The sequence below is a fragment of the Octopus bimaculoides genome, chromosome 21, assembly GCF_001194135.2.
Source record: "Octopus bimaculoides isolate UCB-OBI-ISO-001 chromosome 21, ASM119413v2, whole genome shotgun sequence".
NCBI lineage: Eukaryota > Metazoa > Mollusca > Cephalopoda > Octopoda > Octopodidae > Octopus > Octopus bimaculoides.
The window spans coordinates 18,144,379-18,159,655 of NC_069001.1; the positions used below are offsets into that span (position 1 = coordinate 18,144,379).

Genomic DNA, 15,277 nt, shown 5'->3' on the forward strand with positions numbered 1-15,277 from the left:
GTGTGGAAACAGCCAAAAGAAGCATTTGACCCAGACTGCCTTCTTCCAACTGTTAAACATGGAGGAGGATCTGTGATGATTGGGGGGGGGGGGCTATATCTTGGAAATCCGCCAACCCAATGGTTTCCCTACATGGTAGAATTAATAGTCAAACTATTTAAGCATTTTATCTGATCAAATTCATCCCATGGTTGCGGAAACTGTTTCCGGAAGGAAACACAATCTTTCAGGATGATAACGCACCAATTCACACAGCTAAAGTTGTTACTGAATGGCACAAGGAACATGTCTTCTGACATGTTGGATCCTGTTAAACCATCAAATTTATGCAAGCATAGAAGATAGACATTAAAAGATGACAATGATTATATGTATATATATGTGGGGGTGTGTGGCCAAATGGTTAGAGTGTTGCACTCACGATCGCAAGATTGTGGTCTCAATTCCTAGACTGGGTGGTGCAATGTGTTCTTGAGCAAAACACTTGATCTTACGTTACTTTGCAACCACTTTGGCACCTGATGAGTAGGACACTGTGCAGTTGTTCAGGCAAAAGCTGAACACTCATACGTCGTCTTCAACAGGGATAGTCCATTATGTGTGTGGGGTGGAATCACATATACCCACATGGACAATAGAAGCTGTGAACTCAGCTGCCATGTTCTCATTAACACAAACAACAGGGAGGATATTAGGTTGTTATCTTTAGTAGGTCAAAGTACCACATTGAGGTTCCCTCACTGACTCATCATATTTCTGTTTTCCTTTTTCTTTTAATTATTTACTTCTCTGTGTGATGATTTTATTTAGAGAAGTTACAGAAACCATATTTCTAGCAGCAAATATTAAAAGGGCTACAAGTACAACCAGCTGCATGTTTAATATAGAATGCAGCATCAGAAGTAGCAACACATGTGACAGTTAATATTAGAGAAAGACAACTAGGAATGAATGTGATGGTGATGGCAATAAAGAATAACAACAATGAGGACCGTGAATTCTATTTAAAACATAAACAATATGAGAGATCACTCTATAAATTCCCTTGTATGCTAAAAATAGATGGCAAACTATGTTTATTTCTTTTCATTTGTCTAGCTCATAAGCATCTAGCATGTTACTAAGTTGAGAACACAGATTTAGTGGCAAGACGGTTTGACATCTATTTTTAGCATACAAGGGATCCATATAGTGATCTCTCACATTGTTTAGATTTAGTAATGAACAGAAGGAAAGTCTTTCAGGTGTTTAGGTTTTTATTCTGAGAGTTCTAGAAGGATCGAGTGTTAGTCCCCTCTTCTTTTCTCCACCCCTGGTACTTATTTGATAATTCTTCATGTCTTTTAGTTGGCGGGGAAGACCATGTTTTTTTTTCTGGCACATTTAAAATTTTTTCTACAAACAAGTCCTGCTCCCCTTTTTTTCCCCCCCAAACAAAATCTAATGCAAATTTCAAATGGGGTATAGCTGTGAAAAGAGCCCAGAAAAATGGGTAATACCCCAAAAAATGGGTGGCGGAGAAAAGTTGCCAACAGGTGGCTACACAAAATTTAATTCTTTACTTTATAGAGTGTCTTTTACTCAGGCTAACCAAAGCTTTGTGATTGGATTTGGTAGCTGGAAACTGAAAGAAACCCATTGTACATATATATATATGCATGTGTGTGTTTATATTTGTGTCTGTCTTTGTCACCCACCCACCATCGCTTGACAACCGATGTAGGTGTGTTTGTATCCCCATAACTTAACAGTTTGGCAGAAGAGACCAATAGAATAAGCACTAAGCTTACAGGGAATAAGTCCAGGGGTTGATTTCTTTGACTAAAGGGCGGTGCACCAGCATGGCCACAGTCAAATGACTGAAACAAGTAAAAGAATAAAAGAATAGAAGAATGTTCTGTACCACTAAACCAAGAGGGTTCTTTGAATAAGTACAATGTATTTTAAGGCTAAAATAGTAATTCTGTTTATATTTGCATAACAGAGATATTTTGGTTGGATTATAAAGTTATTGGTTTACATTTCTTTGTATATTCTGTAAGTGTCACAATATAGAAACCTTTCTCATGGCACCAGCACACAAAATGAAGGATAGTGAAGGAGATGCGTAACTTACTGGGCAAAAGGTATTAAGCAGAGGAGATATGGTTGAAGTGAGTGGGGAGAGGAGGGACAGAGAGGAAGTGAGAGTGAAAGAGAAAGAGTGATAGAGACAGTGAGTGGTGACTGAAAGGAAGGCGGTGTTCTTTTTTTTCTTTTTAAATGTTTATCAGTATTTTCAGAGTAGACTGAGACATACATCAAAAGAAAAGTAGATACAGAGACACATTGTTAAATCAAAGACAAATAACTACAGCAAATATTGGATGTCACTTTCACTTTTCATTACCACATGAGGATAGGTGAGATGCAAGGAGACATAGACAAGGGAGAGAGGAGGGAAAGGGAAGCGAGAAAGGAGGAGATAATGCATTTAATGCAGGAGGGTGGGTGAGAGGCAAGGAGATGGAGGGAGAGGGGAGGGAAGAGGAAAAAAGATAGAGAGAGAGGGGTGATGTGTTCAATGCAAGAAGATGGGTGACAGGCAAGGAGACATAAATGAGGGAGAGGGAAGGGAGAGAAAGAGAGAGAGAGAGGGGAAACAGAGAGTTAGAGAGATGGATTGAGCGAAGCAAGGGAGTGGATAGAGAATAATAGTGAGAGACGATCAAACCATTCTCATATCATCATACAGAAAACGCTGGAAAAGTTTTCGTTTTCTACCATATATGAAAAATATGAAAATTGCAAAAAGAAATGTTGCCTATCTATCTATCTATCTATCTGACACTTATTCTGTTTGTCTGCATCTCTCTTTCACACACACTCTGTCTGTCTGTCTGTCTGTCTGTCTGTCTGTCTCTCTCTCAGCAAATACCTGCTGACGTCACTGTTACTTTTATACACTTGAAGGGATAGGTACAAAGAAAAACAGAAATAAAAGGTGTTAAGCAGAGGAGGTATATAGTTGAAGAGAGAGGCAAAGTAAGAGAGGAAGGACAGAGATGGAGTGAGAGAGAAAGAGAGAGAGTGAGAGACAGAGTGAGAGAGAGAGTGAGTGGTGACTGAATGGAAGATGGCATGGTCACTATTTAAAGATGCTTACATTTTTTGTATTTCGTACAATTTCCCAGGGCCCTGCTTATGCATAATTATTTGATAGTTATTAAATGAAGTCACTATTTACAGATGCTTACATTTTTTTTGCTTTCTGTGAAGTTTTTACAGGTCCAGCTAGTAATAAGAATAATAATAGTACTTTTAAATTTTGGCATAAGACCAGCAATTTTGGGGAAGGGGCTAAGTCAATTATATTGACCCCTTCCCCCAGTGTAATGATAATAACAATAATAATCCTTTCTACTATAGGTACAAGGTCTGAAATTTGGGGGGAGTGGGCTAGTCGGTTTCATTGCTCCCTGCCCTTGTGTAACTGGTACTTATTTAATCAACCTGGAAAGGATGAAAGGCAAAGTCGACCCTGGCGGGATTTGAACTCAGAATGTAGCAGCAGATGAAGTACCAGTAAGCATTTCACCTGGTTGCGCTAACAATTCTGCCAGCTTGCTGCCTTAGTAATAATAAATACTAATAATAATAAATAATAACAATAATGCTTTCAAATTTTGGCATAAGGCCTGCAATTTCGGGGGAAGCGGGTAAGTCAATTACATCGATCCCAGTGTAACAATAATAATAATTATAATAATTACAAAACACCTGCAATTAAGGTGTATTGCAATAGTTAGCACTACTTGGAACTGCACACATATTGCATAAAGTGATGTCTGTCTGAGGTCCTTGTTGTGACTTGACAAACTGTGCAAACCCCCGGTACACACAATATCTTCAATCAATAATATCATAATATTGGATTCTGTGCAATGTCTTTAATAATAATAATAATAATAATAATAATAATGGTTGCAAATTTTTCCACAAGGGCAGCAATTTTGGGGGAAGGGTTGAGTTGATTACATTGACCCCATTGTTCAATTAGTACTTATTTTATCGACCCTGAAAGGACGAAAGGCAAAGTTGATCTCAATAGAATTTGAACTCGTCCAGCATGCTAACAGTTCTGCCAGCTCACCGCCTTAATAACAATAATCCTTTCTACTGGAGGCACAAGGCCTGAAACTTGTGGGGAGGCGGGGACTAGTCGATTACATTGACCCCAGTGTTTCACTGGTACTTAATTTATCGATCACGAAAGGATGAAAGGCAAAGTCGACTTTGGCGGAATTTGAACTCAGAACGAAGTGACGGGTAAAATACCGCTAAGCATTTTGTCCAGTGTGCTAATGGTTCTGCCAGTTCACCACCTTAATAATAATAATAATAATGATAATAATAATAATAATAATAATAATAATAATAATAATAATAATAATAATACATACAATTATCATCAACATTTTTTTTGTCATCTTCTTCAGCTGGGTAAGTCTTATCATAGAAAGCATTGATAGTCTGCAAACAGAGAAGAAAGTAGTTATTATTAATGATGTGTGGTTTATGTAGTAGTAGTAGTAGTAGTAGTGTGATTTATCACCCTACAATCATGTACACTATCGGCAGCACTGCAACAACGAATAATTTACAGCCATTACAATCACTAACACCACCACTGCCAGGATGCAAAGAGGTTGGGAGGAAGGGTGTTACTGTCTGCAGCATCATTACTGCATTTCATGACAAACACCACCAATCTAGTGTATGAGGGGGGGAGGTGCAAAAAAATTGCTGGCTTTGGGTAAAAGAAAATACAGGAGGATCAGTTATGATTTTATCCAACATATTCCCCTCTCAGATTCACACACTTATTGCAGCAGTCCTTCGGTTTTAAGTGTTGTAAAAGAAGTCAGAAGTTTGGGTCTCCAGCCAGGCCTTTTGTGACACCCTTAAAACCAGAAACTTTTCAGTACACCCTTGTATTTGATGGCATATAAGATGAACTTTATAAAAAAAAAAAAAGGTGTCTCAAAAAAATCATCCCAGGTCTTGAATGATGTTGGGACTATATTACACATTTTTAATGTACTAAAACCTTCTTTTCCTGAATATACACAAACGTTTCTGCCAGCTCGCCACCTGTGCAACTTTTATGCCATCAAACATGGTATATTGCTGGTAACCACCATGACATACTGTCACCATCATCCCCCACCATCACTATTCACACAGTACCCACGCCCTCACTACCCATCACCATAAATGCTATCATTATTCCCCTCCCCATCTCCCACCTTCTTACTGTCCACTACTATCACAGCCACCCCTTATCTTTTCTGTCAGATACCACCCTACCACAACCACTGATTCCCAACCAGCACCACCATCATCACCACTATTATTTTAACATCCATCTCCCTTCCTGAACTCCCATATACTGACATAAGATGAAGAAGTTTTGATGTAGAACATGTCCTCACTTGTCTAAATTTTACTTTATATATTCTCATCTCTGATATCCACCATCTTGAAACGAATTAAGAAATTAAGACTTCATCAAAAAAAAAAAAAAAAAAGTCCAGGAATGGCTGTGTGGTAAGAAGTTTGCTTCCTAACCACATAGTTCTGGGTTCAGTCACACTGTGTGGCACTTTGGGCAAGTGTTTACTACTGTAGCCTGAAGCTGACCAAAGCCATGTGAGTGGATTTGGGAGACAAAAACTGGAAGAAACCTGTTGTGTGTGTGTGTGTTTGTCTTTGTGTGTGTCCCCCCCCCCAACACAGCTTGACAACCAATGTTGGTATGTTTATATCCCTGTAACTTAGCAATTTGGCAAAAAAGACTGATAGAATAAGCACCAGGCTTAAAATGAAAATAAGTATTAAGATCAGTTAGTCATTAGACTGCATGGCCACAGTTTAATGATTGAAACAAGTAAAAGATATCCCCACCCCAGCAATAAGGACAGGGTTTATGTTGTACCCTAGTCACTAAGATTGAATTATCTTCTGCCCTTGCTAAAATCTAAGACTTCACCTGGTAATGTCAATATGTCATGTGCTGACAAAAATCAGTTAACCATCTGAGATGTGGTCTCACTCAAGTGTCGGGTGCATTTGTGACAATCATGCTATTTCTGTTCACTCAAAGAGCATCAGGCGATGAGGGTTCTCCAAATGGTACCATTCTGAACCAAACTGCACCCTTCTTTCCAAGTGACATTCATCTCAATCATGTCTTTCTGCATAGCCTTTTGCCATGTATTCACCAGCCTACCTCTCTTTCTCCTTCAGTTGTGTTTGAAAAGGCATCCAGTTGTAGGAAAACTGGTCTTTCCAATGGTGAGCTCAACACATGACCAAGCAAGTCTGTTCAGTTAGCTGTGAAGTTTACTTAGGCCATGTCTTCTCACAATTTCATTATCTTTTATCTTATGCTTGTGTCAGTTAGACTGCAGCCATGCTGGGGCACCACCTTGAAGAATTGTAGTTGAACTTATCAACCCCAGTACTTATTATATTTTTGTAAAGCCTGGTACTTATTCTACCAGTCTCTTTTGCTGAGCTGCTAAGTTACAGGGGACATAAGCACACAAACACCAGTTGCCAAGTGGTGGTGGGAGACAAACACATACATATACAATGGGTTTCTTCCAGTTTCCATCTACTAAATCCACTCACAAGGCTAGTTTTTTCAATGAAAGTTGGCTGTTGTATTTGTTTGATATTGAAGTTTAATAAGCAGTTTAGGTATTTTAGATCCCAGTCACTGTCCAAATGGTGTCAGCAGGAAGACATGCTATCCATATGGATTGTACCCATATTCAAACTGTCCACCTTTGTCATGCTGTGTCATACCTTATTATTATATTAAGGGTTTACATTTCTGTGGAATACCTAGTCACTTTTCATGCTTAATTCAATGGGTAGGTTGTTCCTTTGATTGAACAACTGGATGTTCATATGACAAGATTGAGGGGGGGGGGGGGGGGTCAACCATTTATCAACACCTGTATCCCATCAGAAAAGTCAGCAAATTGGATCAATGGATTCTTCACAAACTTTCTGAGTCTAATCGCACACAGAGAGTGAATGTGTGCTCTTCTTTGCTGTCACATCTCACGAATGAACCTTTTTGGGACTGAATAGTGACTGGTGATGAAAAACGGGTTCTCTATAAAAATCTCAAGCGCTGAAGACAGCAGGTAGGGAAAGAAGAAACATTAGCTAAAGAAGGTCTTCACCCATGTAAGGTGTTGTTATCTGTTTGGTGGGATATGAAAGGTTTAGCCCACTTTGAACTTTTAAGCCCAAAACAAACGATAACAAAGGAGACCTACTGTGAGTGGCTTAGGTCAGTGTTAAAAGAAAAACAACCATCTTTGGTTTCAAGACAAAAGGTGTTTTTCCATCAGAATAATGCGAAACCACATACAACGAGGATGACATTCCAAAGTCTAGAGCAGTTTGAATGGGAAACGGTGCCCCACGCACCATATTTGCCAGACATTGTCCCATCTGATTATCATTTATTCCACGGTCTTCAAAATCATTTGGATAGAAAAAATATGAATTCTGTAGATGAAGTCAGAACAGTCCTGGAGGAGTATTTTTCATCACAGAGAAGTGAATTTTGGAAGAGGGGCCTTACAAGTTTACCAGATAGATGGAAGAGCATTGTAGAAAATGAAGGAGAGTATATTTTAGATTAAAAAAGAACTTTGTTTATCTTAAGTTTGAAAAATAAAAGAAGTATAAAAAAATTGCATTATTTATGGGATGACCCAACATATATAATTCATTTATAAATTCCAGTAAACTATCCCAGATGTATACGGATAGTTCCATTCGAGAGTAGAGGATACCAGAAATTTATACAGGATCATTCGTTGCTTACTGTTCTGGGTTGAACTATTTATTCACTCTGATAAGGTAACTTGAACTCTTGAGATGTAATCTTAGTTATGTGAAATACTTGTCTTCTTTGGAGCTCATGTGACCTAGATTTTTGCCACATGTGTGATGTTATTTGGACAATAATTATGAGCCATGGTGGTGCTAAGTTGAATGTATGTTGGACAGATCTATGAACGAAAACCTTTCAACTGTGACAGTCCCAACTTTTTACAGATATCCCAAGTGCACTTTACCTAACATGTATCTGAAGGAAACTTGGACTCTGAGTTTCTACATCAAGCTTCCAAACTTGACTTGTATTTTTGTATATTGTTGTTGTTACTGTTTAACTTTAGGCCAGCTCTGATGGGGCAAACCTATAGTTAAAGATATCCCAACTATGAGCAACAGATCTTTTATTGAGGCATACACGGGAGTGATGAAAAGTCCCTGGCTTTGGGTAAAAGAAAATACAGGAGGATCAGTTAATTATGATTTTGTTCAACATATTCCTCTCTCAGATTCACACACTTATTGCAGTAGTCCTTCAGTTGTTTTTAAGTCATGTAAAAGAACTTGGAAGGTTGGGCCTCCAACTAGGCCCTTCATAATACCCATAAAGCCAGGAACTTTTCAGCACCCCACCTCTGTAGTGTACCAAGAATCACTCTATTCAAAATGACCTTCTCTTTCACAGTGATAGGACATCATATGGAAAGAGGAGATTTGGTTACTATTTCTAGGAAGTCAAGCAGTCACACACCAGCTCCCCCATTGGCATATCAAACAACTGCAGTTACAAGTGGTAACAAACAACCACCAAAAGAATAGATACTAGACATCAGGTGAGATAACGAAGCTCTGACATAACCAACACTTCTTTGACGAAAGTCTCTGAGAACAATCCCACCTTATCAGACATTCACAGCAATAAGACAACACAGACAGGAAATTCCTGATTTAACTTGTTACTAATGGGTGGAGCTAAAAAAAACTATATGGCAGTAATATGTTATCTTACTAAAATAGCAATTTTAATTCCACACTTTTTAATCTAATTTACAAAATGAAACCAGATGCCACTGCTACACAGACACTCATACAAAGCAGTGGTCCACAGGATTTAAAAGGCATACATTTATCTGTGTGTGAGTGTGTGTATGTACCCATACATATATACAAGCAAAATTGTTTATACACTGAGAGTCTCTTGTACAAATATATGAAGTCCAGTTAACTGCGGCTGTTGATTGAATAAACATTGCTCTGATTATATAAGCAAACACTCAATAATAATAATCCTTTCTATTATATGCAAAAGGACAGAAATGTTGGGGGTGCAGGCTAGTTTATTACATCACCGCCAATGCTCAACTGGTAATTATTTTATCAACCGCAAAAGGATGAAAGACAAAGTCAAAAGGATGAAAAGCAAAGGCAACCGAGGAACTCCATAAATTCCAAGTCACTCTGCTCACCATGAACATGATGACAAGTCCTTCTCTCTCTACTTTGTAATTTTCAGCCTATAAGCACACACTTAGAGCAGGTCTACAACACTGCACAAGTCAGCAGTTCTTGAACACTGTATAACTAAATGCAGAACAGTCTTGAAAAACAGTGCTCCTTTCAGGCAGGCATGGATGATGGCACTATCATGCCAGTAGACTTGATCTTACACCAATAATGCACCCTGATAGCACTGCCAGGCCAAGGATTACTGGAAATTATCTATGGGCTCCATCTCCCAAATCCTCCAGAACAGATTTGCCAGTTGATTTTCATTGACACTCAGAGTCTCCTCGAGAATGTCATCACTCTAATCCACTACAAATCCTCTATAGAATACCATGATGGAAAATCCAGCAACCACATTGTCTGATTGGTACAGGGCTGTGAGTGCCTGACAGCATTCTAAGTGCTTGGTGCCAGCAGAGTGGATACCAAAGAAAATGAAAACTATCCAGAGAGATGAAGAAATTATGATAAACAAAGGTGATAATTTATCTTGTGATAATTGGTGCACTTATCAGAACACCCAAACTGATACCTAAGAGAGAATGAAAGATAATGGAATCAAGACTCACGTTGTCGATTTGCAAAAAAGTGTCATCATGTACACTAGAAGAATCTTAAGATTCTTGAAATTTGAAGAGATTTGTCACCAAACAGGTATCATAGCAATAGTTTATGTGTTTGTAAAGGTAGTTTGTGTGATAGTCTGGGTGTTGGGTTCATGGTTGTTAGATTGTGAGTACAATTCTCAGATCAAGCAACCCTATGATCAAAGATAGTCCAGCTATGACCATCTCATTTATTTATTTATTTATTTTGTCCTATACAGTATAAAGTGGATTACATTATTCAATGTATCCTCTTTGTTTTGCAGAACATTGCTGGAGAGAAAATGCAAGAACATATCGATGCATTCCTATGGGTAATATCCCCTATCCCATCATGGATACATGTGGTTGACCATTTGACAGACACTTTCAATGACCGGCTCCGTAAGAGACATCAGATACTGTCCAGTTAATCTAAATTCTTATTTCTTTATTGCCCACAAGGGGCTAAACATAGAGGGGACAAACAAGGACAGACAAAGGGATTAAGTCGATTACATCGACCCCAGTGTGTAACTGGTACTTAATTTATCGACCCCGAAAGGATGAAAGGCAAAGTCGACCTTGGCGGAAATTGAACTCAGAACGTAGCGGTAGACGAAATACCGCTAAGCATTTCGCCTGGCATGCTAACATTTCTGCCAGCTCGCCGCCTTAATCTCCTAAATTCTATGCAAGATCACGATGAGCAATTACAAGTAAGCTTGACCAGATGTGGACAATATTATCTAATGCAGCTTAAGGTTATAGGGTGTGATTTGGGGGAGATTTGACTGTTATTTCTTGCAGCCTGAGGGACCAAGTAAATAGCCTTCCTTAATCTCTCTCTCAACCTGGTTTACCAGTCAATGATATGAGGGGGAAGAGTAATCCATCACCACACAAAGATATTAACTAAATAACAAGAGTAATTAAAGTGACATCACCCCTGCTGGAGGATTTTCAGACAATCCAACCAATATCCCTCAAAGATCATCACTTCTCTTTATCTTTGTTCTCCTTCAGTTGCTGCTCCTTAATCACTTTATTCATTGCCACCACCACCACCACCACCACCACCACCACCACCACCACCACCATATGCTCGTCTCTACAGATAATCTGTCTGGTAGGGATTAAATTTTTTCAAATAGCACTGACTACACAGACATTCTCTCTCTCTCTCCCACACACATTTTTATATACCACACACACTTACAATACACTTGTGCATGCATAATTATACACACACACACACACACACACATATTACAAAATACACTCACATATACACACACAAATTTATGTACATATGCACACACTTTCACATATACACACGCACGCTCACATACATACATTCATACATACCTACAAACATGTATTCACATCTATACACAAACATTCATACATACACCCTTTACAAATACATATACAAAACCCATGCCAGCATGGACAATGGACGTTAAATGAGGATGATGATGAAATCACACACACATACACCACCCACACAAACACACATACATACCAACACACAAACCCAATGCATCACACACTCCCATATACACATACACACAAACACAGGTGCACACACACCAATTAAAGTATTTAAAGTCTCAAACCAATATCATTATTATTACCTCCACCTTAGTGAGGGCAGAGGTATTGTTTTCAGTCGTGTTTATTTGTTTGTTTGTCCATGGACAAGATATCTGGATGGATTCAGATGAAACTTTCAGGGATGTTTAGCCTCGCGACTGACACAAACTGATTAGATTTTGGGATCGATCCGGTACCGGACAAGGATTCTGGATTATTTTTCCTATTTTTTTACTTAGATTTTGAGAGTGGTCAGGTTCAATTTTAGTATTCTCGTTTGTGAGAGCAGTTGAGTCTATTTCAGATTTTAAAAATCATTCCTGGCTAATCATTGAGAGGATGTTGGTGTTACCTTGGTGGAGGCCTGCGCTCTCAAGGTGCGTTCATAATCATCATCATCATTATTATTATTATTATTATTATTATTATTATTATTATTATTATCATTATCATTATTATTATTAAAGTGGTGAGCTGGTAGAATTGTTAGCACATTCTGAGTTCAAATTCCACTGAGGTTGACTTTGTCTTTCATCCTTTTGGGGTCAATAAAATAAGTATCAGTTGAATGCTGGGGTCAATGGAATCAACTCATCCCCTCCCTCGAAATTACTGCCCCTGTGGCAAAATTTGAAACCATTATTATTATTATCATTATTATTTAAGGCAGTGAGCTGCCAGAATCATTAGCATGCCAGGTAAAATGTTTAGCAGTATTTCACCAGTTGCTACGTTCTGAGTTCAAATTCCACCAAGGTCGACTTTACTTTCCATCCTTTCAAGGTCGATAAATTAAGTACCAGTGAAACACACTGGGGTTGATGTAATCAATTCATCCCCTCTCCCAAAATTGCTGCTCTTGTGGCAAAATCTGAAACCATTATTATTATTATCATTATTAGCTAATAGCCTTTAACGGCCAACACCACATAATACCAACCAATTATATAACTGTATTGATTTAAGCAGTAAACTGGTAGAGTCATGAAGGCACCAGATAAAATACCTGGGGGTGACTGATCCAGATGTTTATACAGTAAGTTCAAATACCATTGAGGTCAACTTTACGTTTCTATTTTGAGGATCAGTAACCTAAAGTGTATATGTGACTGCATGAGTGTGTTGAGTGCATTTCTATGCATGTCCAGCACAATGGCTAGACATGATTTTATGGAAGATTGCAAATGAACCACATCACATGTATGACAGTGACATATGTTTATAACTATTATGCACACGGTGACCTCAGTAGTGCTGGTGGCATAAAAAAAGCACTGTAAAGTGGTTGGTGTTGAGAAGGGTATCCAGATGTAGAAACCATGCCAAAACAGACCCTAGAGTAAAATGCAGTCCTTGACTCACTGGATCCTTGCCAAACTATCCAACCTATGCCAGCATGGAGCATGATTGTTAAATGGTAATCATCAAAACCATCATCATCATTTAACGTCTGTTTTCCATGCTGGCATGGGTTGGACAGTTTCACTGAGGTCTGGAAAGCCAGCAGCTGCACCAGGCTCCAATCTGATCTGGCAGAGTTTCTACAGCTGGATGCCCTTCCTAATGCCAACCACTCCGAGAGTGTAGTGGGTGCTTTTTATACGTCATCGGCACAGGAGCCAGTCAGGCAGCCCTAGCATCAATCACGTTCAGATGGTGCTTTTTATGTGCCACTGGTATGGGAGCCAGTCAGGTGGCACTGGCATCGACCATGTTCGGATGGTACTTTTTATGTGCCACCGGCACAGGAGCCAGTCAGGTGGCATTGGCATCAACCATGTTCGGATGGTGCTTTTTACGTGCCACCAGCACGAGAGCCAGTCATGGGGTAGTGGCCACAGCTAATATATATATATTCTGAAATATAAAAGAATAAAAGAACATATATATATATCTCTTTTATCTTTTCCTTGTTTCAGTTATTAGATTGTGGTCATGTTGGGGCACTACCTTGAAGAATTTTTAGTTAAATGAATTAATCTAATACTTATTTTTTTATTAAGCCTGGTACTTATTCTATCAGTTTTTTTTACTAAATCACTAAATTATGTGGATGTAAACACACCAACACCAGTTGTCAAGTGGTTGTGGGGGACAAACACACACACATAAATATAAACATATATATACAATGGACTTCTTTCAGTTTCTGCTACCTAATCCACTCACAAGGCTTTGATCAGCCCAAGGTAATAATAGAAAACACTTGCTCCAGGTGTCACACAGTGGGACTGAACCCAGAACCATGTGGATGGGAAGCAAACTTCTTACCACACAGCCATACCTGCACCTATATGTTTATTAAACTTTCCTAAAGAGAAGGTTGACATGGCAACTTCAAAGTTTCAGCCAGCTTCTTCAGGTTGTCTGACATAAGCAAGGCTAGCTGAAGCTTAGAAGTTACTGTCAACCTTTTCCTTGTAAAAGCTGAACATATTTCTTAACAGTTTGACTCAGCTTCACATGACAATGTTTTCTGGATGTCCTAAAGCACCCAGGAAACTCTAAGCTATCTGCTGAGTGTTACTTCCTTTCATTTGTTCACTCACTTGTGTGTGTGTGTGTGTATTATATATATGCTAGCTAGCTTGGAAGGTGGACGTTAAACGATGATGATGATGATGACACACCACATACACACTGACACACGCATACACCCATATTATAACCTGTTGCTGTATTAATCAAGCCAATTTTACAAGTTACTTTATTTAAACTCTTCTCTATCTCTCCATCTCTGTCTATATGTTCCCCCCTTTATTTATCTCCCTCTCTCGACCTTTCCCTATCTGTCACATTCTCTTCAAGTTTGTTTGTCAGTCTCTCTCTCTCTTCCTTTCTCTCTGTCTGTCAGTCTCTTTCTCTTTACCTCTATCTCACTCTCGACAACTTGTATCGCCCCCTTCACCTTTATTTCTCTATTAAGAAAATAAAAAGAAGAATCAAACAGATAACAACAGCAACAGTAATCTTCTAATTCAGGTTTTTAATTCAATCTCTAGTATCATCACTATGGTAACTGGGTAGATAACACTTACTTCATGGTCTCACATATACATACATACATACATACATACATACATACAGATACATACACACACACACACTTTATTCAACTAAAAGAAAGACCCTACCCCACCAACTTCCTCTCCAGCTATTTTCATAATCAACGTATTCTGATTTCCCTGATGAAATTACAACAACAAAAAGCCTACAGCAGGTTCTTACTATCTATTGTACAAGTGAAAACGTGTTTCTTTTAATAATAGTAGTAGTAGTAGTAGTGGTGCTGGTGGTAGTGCATGGTGACATTGGAAGTGGTACTAATACTGTGAGTAATAGGAGTAGCTGTAACATAATTCAACCTCATTCATCTAATAGTTGTTTCAAATCAAAAAGAAATTGTGTTAAAAAGGAAATGAGTATATACATACAAGCATAAACACACACACACATATAAATATACACACCGTACATACATACATATATATATATATATATATATATACACACACATATATATATATATATATAGAGAGAGAGAGAGAGAGAAAGAGAGAGAGAGAAAGAGAGAGAGAGAAAGAGAGAGAGACAGACAAAGACAAACAAATTTGCATATGTGTGAGTGTGTATGAATTAATATATATATATACATGTATTAATATATATATATATATATATATATATAT

At 38.4% G+C, this 15,277-nt stretch overlaps 1 protein-coding gene across 4 annotated transcripts in view; it reads right to left on the minus strand.

Annotated features, from left to right (window-relative positions):
* LOC106870296 (unconventional myosin-VI) overlaps nucleotides 1–15,277 on the minus strand; it is a 174,515-nt gene that overhangs the window by 61,125 nt on the left and 98,113 nt on the right. For all 4 annotated transcript variants that reach the window (XM_052975409.1, XM_052975411.1, XM_052975412.1 and 1 more), the window contains exon 3: nucleotides 4,443–4,512. In XM_052975409.1, coding sequence (XP_052831369.1) covers nucleotides 4,443–4,512 — 70 coding nt within the window. The remainder of the gene's footprint in view (nucleotides 1–4,442; nucleotides 4,513–15,277) is intronic.